General features: G+C 45.4%; 1 protein-coding gene across 3 annotated transcripts in view; it reads left to right on the forward strand.

Moving 5' to 3' along the window:
* The window catches only part of LOC138520143 (protein IWS1 homolog A-like), a 721,593-nt gene that overhangs the window by 673,652 nt on the left and 25,670 nt on the right, over positions 1-22,271 (forward strand). For all 3 annotated transcript variants that reach the window (XM_069632628.1, XM_069632629.1, XM_069632631.1), the window contains one exon: positions 2,480-2,593. In XM_069632628.1, the coding sequence (XP_069488729.1) occupies positions 2,480-2,593 (114 nt within the window). The remainder of the gene's footprint in view (positions 1-2,479; positions 2,594-22,271) is intronic.

A 22,271-nucleotide genomic window follows, 5' to 3' on the forward strand; every position in this document is an offset into this window, starting at 1 on the left:
TAAAATGTGTTGATGAATATATCTCAGGTTCAGATCTACCTTGGCTCTCACCGTCATCAAATTAATGTGGCTTGGATAATTAGGACATATGATAGCCAGTTATGGATTATATGTACTGTTTAACATGCCACCAGGATAGCATTCTCATAGTTATTTAGTTTTTGGAACAGAGGTGCATATCATAAATGCATCCCTTGCGCTGTTGTGACTTTGGCTGTCACAACAGCTGTCAAAAGGGCCCCTGTGACCTGTACCTGGGAGACTGGGTGCTGCAGATCAGGATACTGATGCAGCAGGGCACTATCCTTTGGGCATGGTGCTTTAGGAAAGGACAACTTGGTTAGCAGGTCACCCTTTCTGAGATGGAATTACCTGAATAATGTTATTAGTTGATACACCCTTGCCAGATAGCAATTCCTCATAGCAACCCAAACAAGTAATTCACCCATGCATCATTCAACTGAGCAACTTTCTACAAGATGATTTGAGTAAGAGTAGTGAGAGTTCTGAAAGAGATATTTAGAGAACACATTCTAATTAAGAAGACTACTTGTCATTCGGACCCATTTTCCATTGTCCAACATTGTACATAGTCCTTCATAAACCGTGTGAAACAAACCCTTGTGTTGCTTTTTTTGTGCAGTGTGTCCCAACTCCCCCAGCACTTCATTCCCCATTTCTTGCTGTGGAAGGTGTTGGAAGTCTCACATATGCAGATGTAAGTCTAGAAACGACCCTAACCAAGTACAGAAGGTATATTATGTTGGCCAAAAACCAATCGCATCATATGCCCTACATCGCCACCAATAGAATTGTCAGTATAACCATAGGGCGTCCATTTTGAGTAACATCTGCCATTTGCTTTTCTTTCTTTCTGTCAAACGCTTTGCAAAACATATTATATTCTGAAAGCACATACACGCTACAAGGCCACAGCTTGTATGTTGAAAGATCAGCCCAGACAGAAATGCCAAACAGTACAGAAATACATTGTTTTCCTCCCTCACAAGTCCTTGAAGGCAAGCAGAAAGGCATTTAATCAGCGGCCCAGGTGCAGGCTGGTCTCGCTAAAACTGTAGAATCAGGCCGTTAAACATGAATTCTACTTTCCTAGCAGCCCCCCTTCGGGGCTCTTCTTAGATCAGGCTGACCCCTAGTTCATGAATAGAAAACAGTAGATAACAAGCCTTGGAATGTGCCTCTCCTACAAACACAGTATCCTTGTCGAACAAGTGCCTTATGTTCTTCATAACAAAGAACTATGTCTGCTAACTGCAAATTGCAACTGTTGCTAAAACGAGTATAATAGATTAAGTAAGAAACCTGTCATAATGTGTCATATTTGTCATAATTGTCAATTACTGAATCCTAGCTCGAGAAGATACATTATGGGCGGTTTTGATGTGTCACAAAAAGATTGTATGATTGCATGTTTATATATATATGATACTGTTGTAGAATGTTCGCTCTCTTGCGTCTCACGAGATCTGGGTAACACACATTGCGAGACGTTAGACCCCAGTCGGCCGACTGAGAATATATTTGCTTTGCAATAAACCTTAGTACTTGGAAATCGAACCTTCTGTCTGTCATATCTCTAGTATATGGCGATTATGCCTTGTTTCCATATGCGGAGGGTCTTCAGGGCCTAGCACAGAGACAGTTGGTACAGTCAGGGAGTGCAAATTAGTTTGTTTAGAGTTGAGCTGGCCTCCTTCACGCCTACTTTTGCTGATCTGGGGTGGGAACAGAGAGCTCTCGTGTTAATCGCTAAATTGGGCTCAATGCTAGTTTCACTTCTTAACAAAAGTGGTTTGTCCTTGGCTAGTCATGAATCTCACTGTGTCTTATATACCAACATTGGGATTCACAGGAAGGCATTCACTTTACAGTTTATGCTACTAATACAAATTGCCACTCTTGGTTCATTAAACTATATTGCTCCAAACAGTATAATATTAGTGGTCATTCATATGTTGTTCATTACAAGCAAAGTTATTTTAATCTTGGTTCATTCATGGGAACTTGTAATATTACTTCAATGACGCCGTTGAGTATCAAAGACAGTGAGGGCACTAATGTCTTTTTCTATGATGTGACATCTTTTAATGTCAATACAACATGCACACTAGATTGTCCCTTTATTGCTTGCCACATAGAGTCTTGGTTATAGATGTGCTTCATGTCAGTTTCCTCCCATCACTGATTATTCTAATTCATGTTATTATTATTGGTATTCAATTTATCAACATTGCAAAGATAAAGAACTTAATCAATCTTTCCGGGATTTGAACCTGTGTTTTGGGGGTTCAGCACAATGCTCACAGATTGTCATAATACATTGTGTTCCAATTACAGGCCCTCTCGCTTCTCCACATCCCCTATTTACTCAGTGCATCCATGCCTGCCAGAACCCAACTCATGTACGATATATTAAATGATCTGTCCTGTAAATTTAGCATGTGTTTTTTGTATACAGATCTCTGCATCAGGAACATTATGGTGCTGTTTCTCTAAGGAAAAGAGATGGAAGGCATTCTGCTGTGGCCAGTCCTCAGAGGAGGCAAATGCTGGTGAAGAAACTACATCATCAGTAAGTAAACATCTGACCAAGATACAGTCGATCAAGGTTTAGTGTCATAGGGGGTGAGCAAGACGGAGGTGGAAACAGGATACACAAGTGTAGGTGGTGTTTTGGTGAGTGTTTGTGTGTGAGTATGTCACTTGGCACTGCTAGTGACCCCCTCACATACACACGCACACCTTAGCTGGAGTGCACCTTGCATAATATATGATGCGATTTGGTATATGAGGCTTTTGCTTGGCAGTTCAGGCTTCACCTGGTATATTTTGGTTGTATGATGTGTGCACACACAGGCCTCTGCTTGCCACTTTCATACATGAGGCTGGACCTGGCGTATGAGTCTATTAATGGCCACATGATCACCTACTCCCGATTTTCCCAGAGTGTGCAATGGCACTCCCTATACACACATACACAGGCATCCAAGATTGCACTGATTGGAGTACGAAAGGGCTTTGTAAACAATGGCGCAGTGGCTGCCAGTAAAGAGAGCAATTCTGCTAAATCTCTGTAAAACTGCAATTCTGAAATGTTTTGCAAATGCTTTCTTTACAACAGTAGATTGCCAGTTTACCACGTAAAGAAACAATGAGGAGAGCCAGTTGTTATGTGGTGCTGATCTAGGGAGCACGCTTAGTGCTGTGTGAGAATCTGATTGGAGCTGTCAGCTAGGTGTTACAAGGTCACATGGGTGGAGCTGTGAAAGGGGCCAACGTGTGGCCATATCAGGTGAAAGCCAAAACCTTTCCCAGGGTGGAAGGTGCATCTTGGGTAGCAGTTAAAAAAGAGGATTCAGGGATGGCTTTTGGAACCATAAGGGCTGCCAGATGAAAGAGCTATATTGTCAAGAGCTTGATATGCAGAGGATGGACACAGTGTACTTAAAAGTTTTGCTATAAAAACATCCATGCATTGTTCTTTAGCAGGGGCGATTGGTCCAATAGTATTTCACCCCAACTTATTATCACCCAAGGCCTGTGCGGAGAAGCTACAAGCTTTGGGATCTTCAGACCATGAGGAATAAACCAGGAATAAGAAAGAGATCTGAGAAGCTAGGTCCAAAAATACTAGGGATTGTCACATGTTTTGCAACTTCACGATTCAAGGGATGGGGCTTTGGGGCTTATTCGAGTCTTGGTTACTAACACTGACAGACAGCCTATCCTACGTGAGTCCTCTGTTCATCTCCTCAGGACATAAGCTATACAATTTAATGGAATTTTGCAATGTGCTTTATTATCAGGGAGGCAGGTGTTAACAAAGTGAATACATAGAGTTAGGACTGGTGTCCCTTTCTGCCCCTTTTCAAGATCAACACGGCAGACTCTTAATCATGGATAGGAGACTGGACAATTTGTCTCTGTCTAGACTGAAGATTATACCCTCCACATCCTGAGGTTAAAACTGGATTCTTCCCTGGATTTGGTGCTATTTTATTGTACTGTCCAACTTAGTCCAAATTGCAGTCCCACTCTGCTGAGCTTTTTAAAAATAGATATATCTTTGAAGAAAGCTAGGAAAGTAGAGTGGGATAAGCAAAACTTTTAAGTACACTGTGTCCATCCTCTGCATATCAAGCTCTTGACAATATAGCTCTTTCATCTGGCAGCCCTTATGGTTCCAAAAGCCATCCCTGAATCCTCTTTTTTAACTGCTACCCAAGATGCACCTTCCACCCTGGGAAAGGTTTTGGCTTTCACCTGATATGGCCACACGTTGGCCCCTTTCACAGCTCCACCCATGTGACCTTGTAACACCTAGCTGACAGCTCCAATCAGATTCTCACACAGCACTAAGCGTGCTCCCTAGATCAGCACCACATAACAACTGGCTCTCCTCATTGTTTCTTTACGTGGTAAACTGGCAATCTACTGTTGTAAAGAAAGCATTTGCAAAACATTTCAGAATTGCAGTTTTACAGAGATTTAGCAGAATTGCTCTCTTTACTGGCAGCCACTGCGCCATTGTTTACAAAGCCCTTTCGTACTCCAATCAGTGCAATCTTCCCACCTACACTCTGGCTTTCCCCCCACCCCGCCCAACCCCCTGCCACTCGCAAAGCTGACCATACACCAGAATTTTCTCAAATGATCTTGCGTACTCATCAACACCAGATCGGTAGCCAAAAATAAGCACAACATCTTTGACCTCATAGCCACTGACAGCCCAGGCATCCTATTCATCACTAAAACCTAGTTCACTGATGACTTCTACCCCATCGCACATGAGGCCTTCCCACCTAGCTACTCCTTGCTCGTACATAACAGACCCAGCAGAGCAGGAGGTCTAGCCATCCTTCAGTAATATCCACAGAGAATCTACCTTGTAGCACTAAATGCAAGTCTTTTCTCGCTAAGTTCCACCTGAGCCCTTCCATCAACCACACTTTCCTTCTCCTATATAGGCCTCTGGGCTACGACCAGAATCTCACTGACCTGCGACACCCCCTCCACCACGTTGATCCAGCACCCCACGCTCACTTTGCTAGGAGATTCCCTACCTCTTACACTCTCTGATTTCTCTCGCAAGGATGAACACCTTCCCATTGACCTCTTTGAACATTGGATCTCCAAAACTATGCCCCCCCCCACACCATCCTGTCGCCCCTCCCTACAGGGCATAGCTGTGCAGCATCAAGAAAGCCAAAAATAACCACTATGGAAACAGAATCCCCAACTCCAAAAACCCTTGCAGGGAACTTCACAAAATCATAAGGGAATTCAATCCACTCACCCCACCCCCACGCCCCACAGCTCACAAGCTCTCTGCTATGAACTATCCAACCACTTTCATAACATTGTGCTTGAAAGACATTGCACCATCACTGCAAAACTAGCTCTGAATCCCCCCTCCACATCCTGCCTTCTCTCAAATCCAATCGTTTCATTGCCCTCCCTATCTACCTTCTCTTCATTCAAACCTTTGTCCCAGGCCATTTTCTGCAACCTATTAGCACTTTTCTGACCCTCATGTTCACCTGGAGATCCTTGCTCAGCTGCCTTCTAAAAAAGATCCTTACCTCCACCTGTGTAGGCAGCATAGCCTACTCCATCATCAATAATTTGCTCTTATCTGGCACCTTCAAAACCTCTCATGTCAAAGCACTACTCAAAAATAACAGCCTCGACCCACTCTTCCCATCCAGCTACCACCCAATCTCCAAAACCTGCTTCATTGCTAAACTAACAGACCACATGGCATACAAGGAACTTGGCCTCTTTGCAGAAGCAAATAGAATCCTACACCCAGCCCAGTCGGAGTTCCAACCCCTCTGTGGAACAAAAACCTCACTGGTCTCTATCTCGAGAGAACTACTGATTCAGAAAGATGTGATGCACTCATCCTCCTGGAACTATCTGCAGCCTTTGATACCAACGACCACACAATAATCAGGAACAGGCTCCCCACCGTAGGCATCAATGATTCTGCCCTTATTTGGATCACCTAATTTATCTCAAATTGCTTGCAAATCATTCTCCTTCCACCTTCCTCCTCCGCCCCTCATCCCACAAGGAGCCTCCCTTTCACCCCTCCTCTTCAACATCTACCTAAGCCCACTGCCAGTTCTCATTCACTCTCTAAATCTTACCTGCTACAATTACACAGATGACACCCAGCACATTTTCAAAATTCCCAAGACTCCAGCCTCCCTACCTTCCGACTTTGCCTTTTGCCTCTCGGATATTGACCTATGTATGACAACCAAACACCTAATCTTCGACCAGGGCATGTCAGAAATCCTAATATGTGGCAAAACTACTGATTCCCCAACCATTACCAGGGCCACAAGCCCTGTGAGCCCCTCCTGCTGCATCCACTTCTGTTAAAAACCTTGGAGGCACCATAGACGCAGACCTATCTCTCGACAAACACATCAGCTCTGTTTCCAGAGCCTGCCACTTCCACCTACGCATCCTACAGTGATTCTTTCCTTATCTCACCTGTCCACGAAGAATCGCCGGAATACTGTCCATCATCATCTCCCACTTAGGCTACGCCAACTCCCTCAATCTTGGCGTCCTACCATGCCACCTCAGGAAACTCCAGCAAATCCAAAACTCAGCAGCCAAACTGCGCCTTGCCCTCACGTTCAGATAACACATCACCACCACCTTCAGAGAACTACACTGGCTCCCTATCAGCCTAAGAGTGACCTTCAAAACCATCTGCATCACACACTGATCCCTCCATAACACAGGACCAGGATTCCTACAGAATAAAATCATCCACTACCAACCCCCCCAGAAAAAAGATTGGGCTCAGATCTCCTCCTCGCTACTCCCCTTACCACTTTAGAAGAGTTGGCAGCTCGGCTTTATCTATCCTATCTCCCACCATCTGGATACCTCTTCTGCTGCACATCCGTTGCATAGAAGACTACCTTTCCCTCAAAAAGGTCCTCAAAACAGGGCTATTCGCTGCATTATCCTGAAACTGGTCCCTAACCATCCGATTTCCAATCGGAGCACATGAAGATTCACCACCAGGAGGTGCTGGCCGTTTTCATGGTGGCTCAACCTTGTAGCACCTAGCCGCTCTGGACCTTATCACAGCAGCCCAGATAACACACACTATCATACACCAATCATGCCCTTGGATCCCACAAGTCACTACACCTGGCATGCGCAGGGAAAACAGGCAAATTGCACTGAAAGCGCTTGTGATACAATAACACCACCACTGCACTTGGGATGTAGTGCAGGGAATTGTCATGGGAGAAATTGTGCCATGGCCATGTCTTGCGTAAGAAGTCCAGGTGGGGTTTTCTTGTGCATTGCTCCGGCAAGGCAATCAAGAACTAGCCTGGAATCACACTGAAATAACTTGTGGGATGGGCGGGTAGTGTGCACAGGTTGGGCCGCCCATGGTAAAGGTAACAATTGAGAGGTTTAAGTATGCACACAATATCTGGGTAGATTTGCCATGCTATCCACAAAGAAGATCATGTAAGTATAGCCTTTGCTTCTCTAGTTGCAATGTGTTGAAGCATAGACTGTCGCTGTCGCTAACCGTTTTAACGCAGCTGCAAGAATCGACAGTGGAAGCCATGAACTGATAGGGTACACATACAACAAATAACCACTGAATCTGCTAGGTACGTATAACACACCACTCCTGTCGGACATTGGCCACAAGCAAGACTACCCGCACACATAAGAATACAGCGGCGACTATGACAAATTGGGTTGCGCTGATCACATAATTTTCCGCTTACTTACACTAGACTATGCCTCAAAACCTCTGGCATCAGTATGCAGTGAAGACATATGACACATTCGAACATGCTGATTACATAGTGAGTCTCTAGCACTCACTCCTGACTCCTGTCAGAACACATCCACATGCCTGACCTTATGGGTTGCTCTCTACCGGAGCCTGGTCAGCCCTGCTAAGCGTTATTTGGCCAAATGCACACATGCATTCTAATGTTTACTCTGTGACCTCACACTCCACTATATATATGACTACAATCCAATGATCATACTGTATCTTTGGTAACCTGCACATCAAACACTGGAAAATCGATCTGTGACTTGGTCTGTCATGTACAGCAATCCGTGTATGTTGATGTAGCAAACTGTGTTGGTTATTCAATGGGTGGGGCCTCCCACGTGCAAAGGGAGTACAATCACTTTGTGCAGTACTCAGTAGTAAAGTGACTATCGAAATGTATGTGATGCTGTGAATGTACTTTATCTAATAAGGTTGAATAACACAAAAGTGGGCATAACTTATATTTCACTTGTTGATTTCATGTGATGTAACCACACTGTGTGTCATAAGAGCATGTGTTGTAGGACACTGTAGGTACTTGGAAATGAGAATACCAGCCTTCAACACTTAGACCTACTGACTTTTATTTGCAGAAACAACAGGCTTCTTTAATTCTGGGGAAAATGGGGGAAAACATGTCATCTGCTTTTCTTTCTCAAAAGATGAAGATACTGTTCAGGAATCATTCTGCTGAGGCTAACAGTGTTCGGGGGTTTTCTCCAGGAGATGGGGCTCTATTGTCTTTTATTCTGTGGAAACTGTTTTCCTAGGGATCATTCACCATCGATTCCTTAAAGTCTCATATTTTCTTATAAGCCTCCCTGTTCATTTCTCTATTATTCTCCAGAGGGGAAGTCTCCAGTTCACAGCCTCACTGGTGTTGCTTGTACTCCAGCCTCTTTGGCCCAGCCCCTCCCCTTGTTGGGAAGGCTTCCTGGACAACCTTTAACATGGTCCTTTGCCTCTCTGTTCATTCACTCTTCCTCTCATTCACTCAACGCTCACCTTTGCTTCCGGCCCCCTCCTTGGTGACTTACAACAGCTGCGAGCACTGCGTGCGGATCCGACAGCTCCTTTGATGAGAGAGACGGATGAGAGACGTCTCCAGCTGGGTCTCAAGTGCCGTTAGGGCCGTCAGCAACAACTCTCTCAGGGCTAACTTCTTCTTTTGGGATAAATGTCTTAGCAAGTCTCTATAAACAGGTTATAACAGGATAGTGCACAACGGGTGCAGCTTGGACTACTGTTTCCTTATGCTTGGACGTCAATAGGCCCACTCATAGGCCACCTCCTCCTCAGGCCCCTGGCCCTCCTCCAACGCTTCTCTCTAACTCAAAAGACAAACGCCAGAGACCTGTATCAGTATGATATCCTTGGAATCTTTCTTGTTCTAGAGCATTACCATTGGTCCAATTGTCTGTCTCTCCCAGGTTGTAGCCTCCCTCCATTATGACCTCATTCCCCAAGGTCTCCCAGGTTGTAGCCTCCCTCCATTATGACCTCATCCCCCAAGGTCTGATTGGCTTCTTGCTAGAGGTCTTGTCCTGGCTCTGATCTTCCTTCCTTTCCACCGCCTTGTCACAAATCCACCCCCTTAAGCCCTTACGATCGGGAAGGACAGGCAATCTGGATAAGTAATCAGCTTGAGCCATTTTCCTGCCCGGCTTATGGATGGTGTGGAAAGAGTATGGTTGTAGTGAGAGAAACCATCTTAAGACACAGGGATTTGTATCCTTATTCCTGGACAGCCAGACCAAGGGAGTGTGGTCCGTAACCAGAGTAAATGTTCTTCCCAATAGATAGTACTTTAGAGTTTCTACGGCCCATTTCACTGCCAGGCACTCTTTTTTGATGGTTGCGTAATTCATTTCATGAGGTAAGAGCTTTCTGCTGATGAACAAGACAGGCCTTTCTTCTTCTCCCTTACTCTGGAAGAGTACAGCGCCTAATCCTGAACCAGAGGCATCTGTATGTAGATAAAAAGGTTTCTCGAAATCCGGACACCTTAGAATGGCCTTATCCGATAGGGCACTCTTAAGGGCCACAAACGCCTCTTCAATTTCTGTATTCCTCCATTCTCTCTTACGTGGTGCATTGGCTTTCAGAAGGTTCGTCAGGGGGACAGCGATTGCCGAGAAGTGTGGGATGAATCGCCCGTAGTATTCTACGAAGCCCAGAAAGGCTCTGACCTGTCTAGTCGTTACAGGGAACTGTAGCTTACTGATGGCCTCTACTTTCTCTTGTTGAGGACGGATTTCTCCTTGACCAACATAGTAACCAAGGTATTTGGTATATGTGTTGGCCAAATGGGTCTTTTTGGGATTCACATGTAAGCCGGCTTCCTTTAGGGTTTGGAATATCACCTTTAAATGTTTTAAGTGATCCGGCCAACTTTGACTGTATACCACTATGTCGTCTAGATATGCTCTGATGTATTCTTCATGGCCCTTTATCAAATAGTTCATTAGCCTCTGGAATGTGGCTGGGGCACTATGTAGCCCGAAGGGTAACACAGTAAACTGGAACAATCCGGCCGGGGATGCGAAAGCTGTTTTCTCGTGGTCAGCATGGAACAGTGGTATCTGCCAATAGCCCTTTGTTAGGTCAATTGTCGACAGGTACTCCGCCTTGCCCAGCTTCTCTAACAGATTGTCAATTCTGGGCATAGGGTATGCATCGAAATTCGAAACTTCATTTAACCTTCTAAAATCCATACATAAGCGAGTGCTCCCATCTGGTTTAGGGACCATTACTAATGGTGAACACCACTCACTGTGAGATGGTTCTATTAACTTAAGCCGTAGCATCTCTTCTATTTCTTTATTAACCGCTTGTAGTCTGGCTTCCGGGATCCTATATGGTCTCAGCCTCACCTTTGTACCTGGGGGTGTTTGTATGTGGTGACATGTCAATGATGTTCTACCTGGGACTGAAGAAAAAATCCCTGTGTAACGATTGATTAGGTCACACAGTTCTTTCTTTTGACGTGGGCCAAGGCCTGGGTTGACATTCAGGGCTTCTTTTGGCCAAATGGGTCTTTTTGGGATTGACATGTAAGCTGGCTTCCTTTAGGGTTTGGAATATCGCCTTGAAATGTTTTAAGTGATCCGGCCAACTTTGACTGTATACCACTATGTTGTCTAGATATGCTCTGATGTATTCTTCATGGCCCTTTATCAAATAGTTCATTAGCCTCTGGAATGTGGCTGGGGCACCATGTAGCCCGAAGGGTAACACAGTAAACTGGAACAATCCGGCCTGGGATGCGAAAGCTGTTTTCTCACGGTCAGCATGGAACAGTGGTATCTGCCAATAGCCCTTTGTCAGGTCAATTGTCGACAGGTACTCCGCTTTGCCCAGCTTCTCTAACAGATCGTCAATTCTGGCCATAGGATATGCATAGAAATTCGAAACTTCATTTAACCTTCTAAAATCCATACAGAAGCGAGTGCTCCCATCTGGTTTAGGGACCATTACTAATGGTGAACACCACTCACTGTGAGATGGTTCTATTACCTTCAGGCGTAGCATCTCTTCTATTTCTTTATTAACCGCTTGTAGTCTGGCTCCCGGGATCCTATATGGTCTCAGCCTCACCTTTGTACCTGGGGGTGTTTGTATGTGGTGACATGTCAATGATGTTCTACCTGGGACTGAAGAAAAAATCCCTGTGTAACGATTGATTAGGTCACACAGTTCTTTCTTTTGACGTGGGCCAAGGTCTGGGTTGACATTCAGGGCTTCTTTTGGCCAAATGGGTCTTTTTGGGATTGACATGTAAGCTGGCTTCCTTTAGGGTTTGGAATATCGCCTTGAAATGTTTTAAGTGATCCGGCCAACTTTGACTGTATACCACTATGTCGTCTAGATATGCTCTGATGTATTCTTCATGGCCCTTTATCAAATAGTTCATTAGCCTCTGGAATGTGGCTGGGGCACCATGTAGCCCGAAGGGTAACACAGTAAACTGGAACAATCCGGCCAGGGATGCGAAAGCTGTTTTCTCACGGTCAGCATGGAACAGTGGTATCTGCCAATAGCCCTTTGTCAGGTCAATTGTCGACAGGTACTCCGCTTTGCCCAGCTTCTCTAACAGATCGTCAATTCTGGCCATAGGGTATGCATCGAAATTCGAAACTTCATTTAACCTTCTAAAATCCATACATAAGCGAGTGCTCCCATCTGGTTTAGGGACCATTACTAATGGTGAACACCACTCACTGTGAGATGGTTCTATTACCTTCAGGCGTAGCATCTCTTCTATTTCTTTATTAACCGCTTGTAGTCTGGCTCCCGGGATCCTATATGGTCTCAGCCTCACCTTTGTACCTGGGGGTGTTTGTATGTGGTGACATGTCAATGATGTTCTACCTGGGACTGAAGAAAAAATCCCTGTGTAACGATTGATTAGGTCACACAGTTCTTTCTTTTGACGTGGGCCAAGGTCTGGGTTGACATTCAGGGCTTCTTTTCCTATGTGGTCTTCCGCTGAGGGTAGATATTCTGGAGATATTTGGTCATGCTCAGTATTAATATCTGAAGTTTCCTTAACGGCGTGACCCCCTAGCTTTAGTAGCTGCTTTGATGGGATCTCTTCAGTCTTGAACGCCCCTATTGTGGCCACCGGCTCCTTCCATTCCTTTAAAAGATTAATGTGGTATGTTTGAAAGAGAATTCTATTCCCAGGTTGATGGACTCGGTAAGTAACAGAGCCCAAAACTTCTTTTATCTGGTATGGACCCTTCCAAGATGCTAGCACCTTATTTTCTGTGTTAGGGAGTAGCACAAGGACTTGGTCCCCCACCTGGAAGGTACGTAACTTCGTTCTTTGGTTGTAATAATGCTCTTGTTTGACCTGAGCCTGTTGTAGATGTGACTGTGCCACCTCCTGCAATTTCTCCACTATGGACTTCAGCTGAGCCGCATATTCGGTCAATGACACTTCTGTAATTGGCTGCTCCTCCCAACTCTCCTTTAGGATATCCAGGAGAGTCCTTACTGGTCTGCCGAATAACAACTCGAAAGGAGCGAAGCCCGTAGATGATTGGGGGGTATTTCTCAGCGTCATCAAGATCCATGGTATTAGTCGGTCCCAATTCCTCTCTCCTGGCAGGATGGTTTTCCGCAGCATTTGCTTTATCGTCTGGTTTATCTTTCGACGAGCCCATCCGTCTCGGGATGATATACTGCCGTCCTGATTTGCTTGATACATAGGGTGTAGCATACTTGTTTTAATATACTGGACATAAAGTTAGTGCCTCGATCCGTGATTATTTCTTTAGGGATCCCCACTCTGGCCATGAAAGGAACCAAGACGTTGCATATTTGTTGAGTATTCGCAGAACGCAAGGGAAAGGCCTCTGGGTACCTGGTGGCATAATCTACTATTACTAATAGGTATTTGTGGCCCCGACTTGAAGGGTCCAGAGGTCCGACTATGTCCATCCCTATACGTTGAACGGGTTCCAATATCAACGGCATGGTTTGGAGGGGTGCCTTTAAAATTTTGGGATTGTTCTTCTTTTGGCACTCAGGACAACGCTGGCAAAAGCGTACCACCTGGCCATAAATCCCTGGCCAGTAGAATCTCGCCAAGATCTTCTGAGTGGTCTTCTCCGCCCAGAGGTGTCCATCTCCCACTTGAAGATGAGCCACTTCTAATACAGTCTGATAGTATTTGCTAGGGACCAGAAGTTGTTGTGTGGTTGCTTTTTCTGTAGATGCTGTAAGGCGATAATATAAGCCGTTCTCTTTCACAAAGCATGGCATTCATCCCTCCGGTTTGTCGACCACTGAGGCTCTTGCGTGTTTCAGGATTGGGTCTAGCTCTTGTGCCATGCGAAAGCTGTCCCCCTGTTCATCAATCCTCCAATCTATCGCCACCGGACACATATTTTTCTCTATCCAGCCCCTTTTTTGTAGCCTCTTTGTAGACTTACTCTTCTTCAACTTAGGCTTTCCGCCGTTTAGGTCTTGGTCATAAAAGGGGGCTTCTTTCAGCCAGTGGTTTTCCAATTTGTGGATAAGGCAGCGAAGATCTGGGACATCAGAGCCAATCAAAAGCGATTCAGGCAACGTTGGCATCACAGCGGCTTTTACAGCCATTTGCTCACCTGCTAACTTTATCTTGATTTTCTTAAGTGGGTATATTTTAACATCCCCGTGAACACATCGAATGGGTATACTTTCATTTGAACCTCTCACTTCTCTTACCAGTTCCGGTTGGACTGCTGTCTGTAGACTTCCAGAGTCCAACAAGGCTCTGGTTGGCCGACCTTCCACTTCAGACTCACAAACAAAGGGATAGGTGATCTGGTGATTTAGGATTGAACTGCATGGATCTACTTCCTTTCCCCCAGCTCTTTCAAAACTTCCGATGTCCATTGGCTCTGACTTGATTTTCTTTGGACATAACCTCTCCAAGTGCCCCCATTCTCCACATTCAAAACACTGGGGGCTGTTAGGCAGAAACCTGTGCAGTTCCCTTAGGGACCACTGCAAAAGATTTAAGACTACAGGTGTTGGCAGTAAACCCACTTGGTAGCAGTCTGCACCACCCAGATTTACCTGGTAGCTATGGCTGAGCAGTCAGACTTCCCTCAAGAAGAGTTAGGCAGTATGCAAAGTATACACAATAGGCACTCAGATACAATAATGCAAGCAAACACTGACCAGAGCTTTGGTATCAAAGTATATAATTATTTATTTAAAAACACACAGTTTGAAACACTCCAGCACTCTTATTGTAAAATATTCTAAACACAGTTACTATTGTAATATATACACCCCTTTTTCCTTATCAGATATGTCACAGTAAAACACCACTTATTTTTATACAGAGGTGAGCGCTTAACTAGATTGCACTCCAATAAGTTTGTGAGAAAGGGAGGGAAAAAGACAGAATATGGAAAGGTACACCACTATAAGCAAGGCAGAAGAGCAAAAGTCACTGGTGAGCCAAAGACCAAAGGCTGGGCACACTCTTAGAGAGAGCAGAGCACAAATGCTCCCAAGATCACACGGTTACACTAGGCTCAGAAAGTCTTGCAGAGGGTTCAAAAAGAGTTTAGAGAGGCTTAGGAAAGTTTAGCCCGGGTGTCCCAGGCTAACCCAGGTTCGAAGGCCGGGGGCTAAATCTACCCCGTACAGTCGGTAGCAAGGGAAGCCAGACGGGACACGGTACCTTAAGTGGGAAGGATCCTCCAGCGGTGGTAGTTGTTCCTGGGGTTGCCAGACATTTGGTCGAAAAAAATTGGTCGACCAGACAAATGGTCGAACCAATTTGGTCGAAAACCAAATGGTCGATTTTTTTTTTTTATTATTTTAACCCTTTTTTTTTATTTTTTTGGGGGGGTCCCCCCCCAACCCCCTTTTTTTCTCTAAAAACCCCTTTTTTTACTAAACGAAAACCCTAAAAATAAATATATAAATAAAAAAAAAAATTCGACCATTTGGTTTTCGACCAAATTGCGTCGACCAAATTGCAGTCGACCAGTTTTTTTTCGACCAATTGACTGGACACCGTTCCTGGTAGTGGGTGCAAGTTGCGTCGTCATCCAGGGGAAGAGAAGATCTCAACTTGGAGGAAAGATGAAGGTCGTTGCACTACCAGGGCAGAAACCAGCCGTGGAGTTTTCCGGTTAAAGGTGGTACCTTTGTTTCGCGGTCGTGGTAAAACGTGGTATCTCGGTTGCCAGGGTGCTTGGCACGGGCAAGGCGGCCACGATGGTACATCGGGAAGGCGAAAAGACGGTGAAACTGGTTATCCCCACCAGTCAAAGGGAGAAGACTCTCCGGCGGGAGATCTTCTCTGTCGTTGGGAAAAGTGGTGAGGCAGTCCAGCAGGGCTCCACCGGTGGTGGTGTCGTGGCAGGTCAGCTCAGCTTCTCCCTCGTCGGATTCTTAGGTCCTGTGGCGATTTCTGAAGTTCCAGTCCCCGAAGCCCTGCTTTTATGCAGCAAACCCCCATTCACTCAGCCTAGCTGTCACTCAAACATGCTAAGTGGTGAGCTGTCCGGCTCACCACTTGGGCCAATCAGGACGGAGTGCGACTTGAGTTGCCTAGGCAACTCAGTCCAGGGTGCCTAAATTCCCCTCCACCCCTCTTAAGTACCCCAGACAGAGTGGCACCACTTTGGAGGGCTTCTGTGGAGAAGCCCGCCAAAAAGTGGAACAAAGGGCTCGATTTGGGTTGGAGTCACAGAAGAGAACACAAACGCCTTTTTAGAATCAAGTTTTGGCAAAAAATACTAACCGGCGAATTAATATTAATGAAATAAACCGGCGGTATGTTCGAGGCTACCGTAAATAATTAAATAAAGGTAGTAGCCTAAAACAATGGGAAATCCCATAGGAAAATATTCACGGTTGAATATAATAAGTAGTATCAACTGCCACCAGCCAAAACTCGATCAGGGGGGACGGAGACGTGCCCCTTCGACTAACAGATCCTGGGGCAATCGAATTGCCCCAGCCAGTACGTCCACAATATGATGGTTTGTAGTGGTTCTGTTCAGAATTTAAGACTAGTAAAGTCAATGGTGACTTTACATGCCCTGGGAGACAGTAGTCGGTCCCAGGGTATGGAGTCTATACTGGGGGTCACTATGACACCCCTGTGTCACTGCACTGAGGGTGCTGTGTAACACATATCACAAAAGCACATGAAGCCCTATGGGGTAAAAGACCCCATAGCCCATTAAACACATCTAGATCCAAAGAAACACACTCAAATCATGTCCAAGAGTAAGGGTAAAAGAGTCTCACTCTTGGCAGGTGAAAAAATAAACCCCAAAAATCCAGCAAAGCTGCTGGGGGACTCACTAGGTTAGGAAATTCAGCCTAAACAGAGATTTCTCCCTAACACTCGCCCCCCCCCCCAGACTAAGGGACAGGAGGATTTAATCCACTCCTGGATGAACATCATACCTCTAGTCGATGACATACATCTTAGAGAGTCCATCAGCATTTTGATGGTGACACCCTGACCTGTGCTCAATGGTGAAATCAAACCCTTGCAGGCAGATTGACCATCTCAATAGTTTTGGATTTTCTCCCTTCATTTGCATTAACCATCTCAAGGGTTGGTGGTCAGTCTGAATGACAAAAGTAGAACCATACAAGTATGGCCTAAACTTCTTCAGTGCCCACACAATAGCAAAGCATTCTCTTTCTATTGTTGCCCACCTTGTCTCAGGATCCTTCAGCTTACGGCTGATGAAGCAAATGGGGTGTTCCCTACCCTTCTCATCCAGTTGGCTCAGAACTGCACCTATACCTACATTGGAAGCATCAGTTTGTACAATGAAAGTTTGGTGGTAGTCAGGAGCTCTCAATACTGGAGCTTGGCATAGAGCTTTCTTCAGTTTTTCAAAGGCCTGATTGCACTCCTCATTCAAGTTGACCTTTTTCGGGAATTTTGGAGAGGAGATTACATTCAGTGGAGAAGCTATGGTCCCATAGTACTAAATGAAATTCCTGTAATACCCAGTGAGGCCTAGGAAGGCTCTCACTTGGGTTTGAGTAGTAGGTGTTGTCCAATTTTGCACAGCTTCAATCTTGCTGAGCAAAGGCCTTATTTCTCCACCTCCTACCTCATGCCCAAGGTAGACCACCTTACTTTGACCTATCTGGCATTTACTTGCCTTGATAGTCAAATTGGCCTGTCCAAGAGCCTGAAAAACATGTCCTAGGTGGTTCACATGATCTTCCCAGGAGTGGCTGAAGACTGCAATGTCATCCAAGTATGCCATGCAGAAGTCCTCCATCCCAGCTAGAACTTGGTTCACCATCCTTTGGAATGTAGCAGGTGCATTTTTTAATCCAAAAGGAATGACCTTAAACTGGTACAAGCCAATTGGGGTGGAAAATGCAGTTTTCTCCTTGGCATGGTCTGTCAAGGCTATTTGCCAATAGCCTGACGTAAGGTCAAATGTGCTGAGGTACTTGGCTGCGCCAAGTTTATCCACCAACTCATCTGTCCTTGGTAAAGGGTGGGCATCAGCCTTGGTGACTGCATTAAGAGCTCTATAGTCCACACAGAATCTCAAGTCTCTGGATCCTGCCTTTGGTACTAACACCACTGGGCTAGACCATGGACTAGTAGAGGGTTCTATTACCCCGAGATCAAGCATCTTCTTGACCTCCCCCTTGATATGGGTTCTCACATTTTCTGACATTCGGTATCCTCTGCTTTTGACTGGCAGACAGTCACCAGTGAGTATCTCGTGCTGTCCCCAAGGGGTCAAGCCTGGTGAGAGTGAGAACAGGGAGGCAAACTGATTTAACATAGATTTGCATTCCTCTTGTTGCTCAGGTGTCAGATCTGAAGAGAGATTGACTCCTTCAATTTTTTCATCCAAAGGTACACCTCTGAGGAGATCAGGGAGAGACTTACTCTCTTCTTCCTCTGCTGCTGAAGCTAGAAGCAAGGCTCCTACTTCAGGTCTGGAGATGTACGCTTTCAGTCGGTTGGTGTGGAAGACTCTAGGAGCTTCCCTGGGTCTGCCCAGATCCACCAGATAGTTGACCTCTCCAAGTTTTCCCACATCTTTGAAGGGTCCCATCCATTTGTCTTGCAAGGCCCTCTGCCTTGTTGGGAGCATAACGAGAACTAACTGGTCTTGAGTGAACTCAACCATGTTAGCCTTTTGATCATGCCAATGCTTGACCAAAGCTTGTCCAGCTTTCAGGTTATCACTAGCTTCTGCCATCATGTGTGACATTCTCCTTCGGAGACCTATCACATAGTCAGTCACTCTGACTGGCTTGAGGGGAGGAGCGCCTTCCAACCCCTCCTTAATCAGGGCCAATGGACCTCTGACCGGATGGCCGTAGAGAAGTTCAAAGGGAGAATAACCTACTCCCTCCTGAGGGACTTCTCTATAAGCAAAGAGAAGGCATGGCAGTAGAAGGTCCCACTTTCTTTTCAGAGGTTCCTCTAAAGCACCTATCATGCTCTTCATGGTTCTGTTAAATCTTTCTGCCAATCCATTGGTTTGGGGGTGGTAGGCGGTTGAGAGCTTGTAAGTAACTCCACAGGTTTTCCACATGGCTTTCATGTAGTGGGACATAAAGTTCGACCCCCTGTCGGATATTACTTCCTTAGGAAACCCAACCCTGGTATAAATGTACCAAGGAGGGCCTTAGCCACAGCCGGAGCTGTAACAGTCCTCATAGGAATTGCCTCAGGGTGTCTAGTAGCATGGTCTACTACAACAAGGATAAACCTGTTGCCTGAGGAGGTAGGGGGATCAAGGGGACCAACAATGTCAATCCCTACCCTCTCAAATGGGACTCCCACAACTGGGAGAGGCACTAAGGGTGCCACATTCTTGGCGCCAACCTTACCAGAAGTTTGGCAGGTATGGCAGCTCTTCCAAAACTTATCTACTTCGGCCCCAATTTTTGGCCAATAGAAGTAGAGTGAGAGCCTTTCCTTGGTCTTCTTGAAGCTCAAGTGACCAGCCAAAGGAATCTCGTGGTCTAAGTGCAAGAACTGTTGTCTGTTTTCTTAAGGTACTACAAGGCGTTTGTAGTGTCCAGGTTCAGACTCAGTTGGTTCACTGTAGAAGAGGCCATCTTCCCAGTGCAACCTATACTTCCCAGACTCTTGCCCATCAGCCTAAGCAGCTGCCTGTTGGCGGAGACCCTCCAGAGTTGGACATTCTCTTTGTCCCTTACGGAAAGCTGCCCTGCTGGGCCCACCTTCTGCCAGTCAAGACTGCAGCTCAGGATGGTCCTCAGGGTCTAGATCTCCAATAAGTTCTCGGCCTCCCACTAGCTCTTCTTCAGAGTCCAGTTCAACCATACAGGGTTGTACCTCCCTCTCAGCCTCAGCTGGAGGTGGAGTTACAGGTGTAACTGTTGGAAGCACTGGAGTGCTTGCTGCAGACTTTTTCCTAGGAGTCTTGGGTTGCCCCTTTGCTCCTGATCTGGTAGTTACTGCAGTGAGTTGCTCCAGTGGTAAAGGAGTGATCTCTGTCATCATCTCCTGAGATAACCCTCTCAGGACTTTCTCTCTTGCAGGTTTTGTGAGCTCCTGTAACCTTTTACTAGGTGGTCTGGGGGTATGTGACACAACTCCAAGAGCTTTTAGGTCATTACCCAACAGAACCCTACCTGGCACTTCACATTGTACACTGACAGGTATTTTTACAGCCATGTCATTACACTGGATGAGAACTGGTAAATGGGGACACATCTGCACAGGCCCTCCAGCTAACTTGGTAAGGCATTTGGGTGCCTTAGCAACATCCTCTGCCTTGGAAAATGATTCAACCACCAGTTATGCTGGCCCCAGTGTCTCTAATGGCAGGAGTCTCCTGACCATTCACCTGGACACTGTCTTTATAATACTCTTTAGTATTATATGGGATATAATTATACACATCTAAATTCTGTTGTTCCCACAACCCCAGAGAGACTAAAGAAACACTGGCTGAGACACCAATGGGTTCATCAGCCAGCAGTAGAAAGTTTCCACTTGCCATGGGGACTTCCTCTTCTGGAGCGAAGGCTAAGGAGGCAAGTTGGATCCCTGAAGGTTTACCCTTGCATCTGGGATCTCCTTTCACATGGTCAGTAGAGCCACAAACAAAGCATTTACCAAATGCCTTCTGGAATGGAGGCTTGTTCTGACCTCCCTCTGGTTTGGCACCAGAGGAGACACTATTCTGCTGTGGTTTCCCTGGTGGCTTACCCTTCTGGTTTTGTTTTGGGCCCTCTTTGGAATTTGCAGTATTAGAATTCTCTTTGGAGTCCTTTTTAGGCTGTTTCCCCTCATCCTTTTTCTGAGTTACCCCAGAATCCTTGTGAGTGGCCCTGTTGGCAACCCACAAGTCAGCAGCCTTAGCTAGTTTTCGGGAATCTAATTCCTTTGAATCAGCCAAGTGCTGTCTGAGCTCAGGAGAGCAGGCATCATAAATTGACTCCAACATAAAAAGATTCTTCATACCTTCATAAGTGTTTACTTTGTAACCCTTAATCCATCCCTCTACGTTTTTCAACCCTTCACTCACCCAGGTAGCCCAAGGGGTACCGTCATGCTTTTTGAGGGTTCTAAACCTCTTAAGATACTGGAAGGGGTCTTCCCAAATCTAGCTATCAGAGCTAGTTTCACACATTCATACTCTTTCCTATCCTCCTCCCCAACTCCATTACCACGTCAGTTGCAACAGGGGGAAGCCTAGAGAACAACCAGGTGAGTAAGTCATTTCCTGTGATGTTCTGGAGCCCATGATTATATTCAAACAGAGACAACCAATCCAACACATCCAACTTAGGCTCATACATACCAACCAATTCTTTAGGCATCCGGGGTCTTTTAGGACTGGAACTTCTAGAGGAGCCAGAGAGAGAAGCATTTTCAACAGATAATTTCTTCATTTCTAGCTCATGCTTGAGCTCCATTTCCCTTAGCCTTAGTTCGTGATTCATTTCCTGATGTCTCTGTTCAGCCAGATATTTAGTCTCTTGAACTCTAGTTCAAGTTTCATTTTCTCTAATTCGAGATATTGAGGACTAAGTGTGGGACTTGGCAAAGGCCCAGTAGGTACAGCAGGTAGAGCAGACAGAGGCCTAGGGGACAGTCACAGCAGCCTCACCCTCCTCTTCTGACTCTTCCTCAAGATTATCAACATTGTGATCAATATCAATTTCTGTACTGTTGTCTACATTTTCTGTCATGGTAGATTCCTCAAAACCATCATCCAGACTTTGGTTAGCTAACAACCTTTCTATTAATTCCATTTTCTTGCCTTTAGTCAGGAGGTTCTTATGCTTACATAATACTCTTTAACAATCAGCAGTTTTTGTAGCAAGGGACTCTTGACTATAAGTTTCCATAGTTGACATGTTAGAAAGATTACTTTTTCAGTGCTAAGCTTTGTGGTTAGTTGTACTAAGGTATCCTCAGGCACTCTAAAGTGTATACTCACTACAAATCCCATCGCTGTATACCAGTGTTAGGCAGAAACCTGTGCAGTTCCCTTAGGGACCACCGCAAAAGATTTAAGACTACAGGTGTTGGCAGTAAACCCACTTGGTAGCAGTCTGCACCACCCAGATTTACTTGGTAGCTGTGGCTGAGCAGTCAGACTTCCCTCAAGAAGAGTTAGGCAGTCTGCAAAGTATACACAATAGGCACTCAGATACAATAATGCAAGCAAACACTGACCAGAGCTTTGGTATCAAAGTATATAATTATTTATTTAAAAACACACAGTTTGAAACACTCCAGCACTCTTATTGTAAAATATTCTAAACACAGTTGCTATTGTAATATATACACCCCTTTTTCCTTATCAGATAAGTCACAGTAAAACACCACTTATTTTCATACAGAGGTGAGCGCTTAACTAGATTGCACTCCAATAAGTTTGTGAGAAAGGGAGGGAAAAAGACAGAATATGGA

This window comes from Ambystoma mexicanum, chromosome 13 (assembly GCF_040938575.1).
Source record: "Ambystoma mexicanum isolate Mex_15411 chromosome 13, UKY_AmexF1_1, whole genome shotgun sequence".
Taxonomy (NCBI): domain Eukaryota; kingdom Metazoa; phylum Chordata; class Amphibia; order Caudata; family Ambystomatidae; genus Ambystoma; species Ambystoma mexicanum.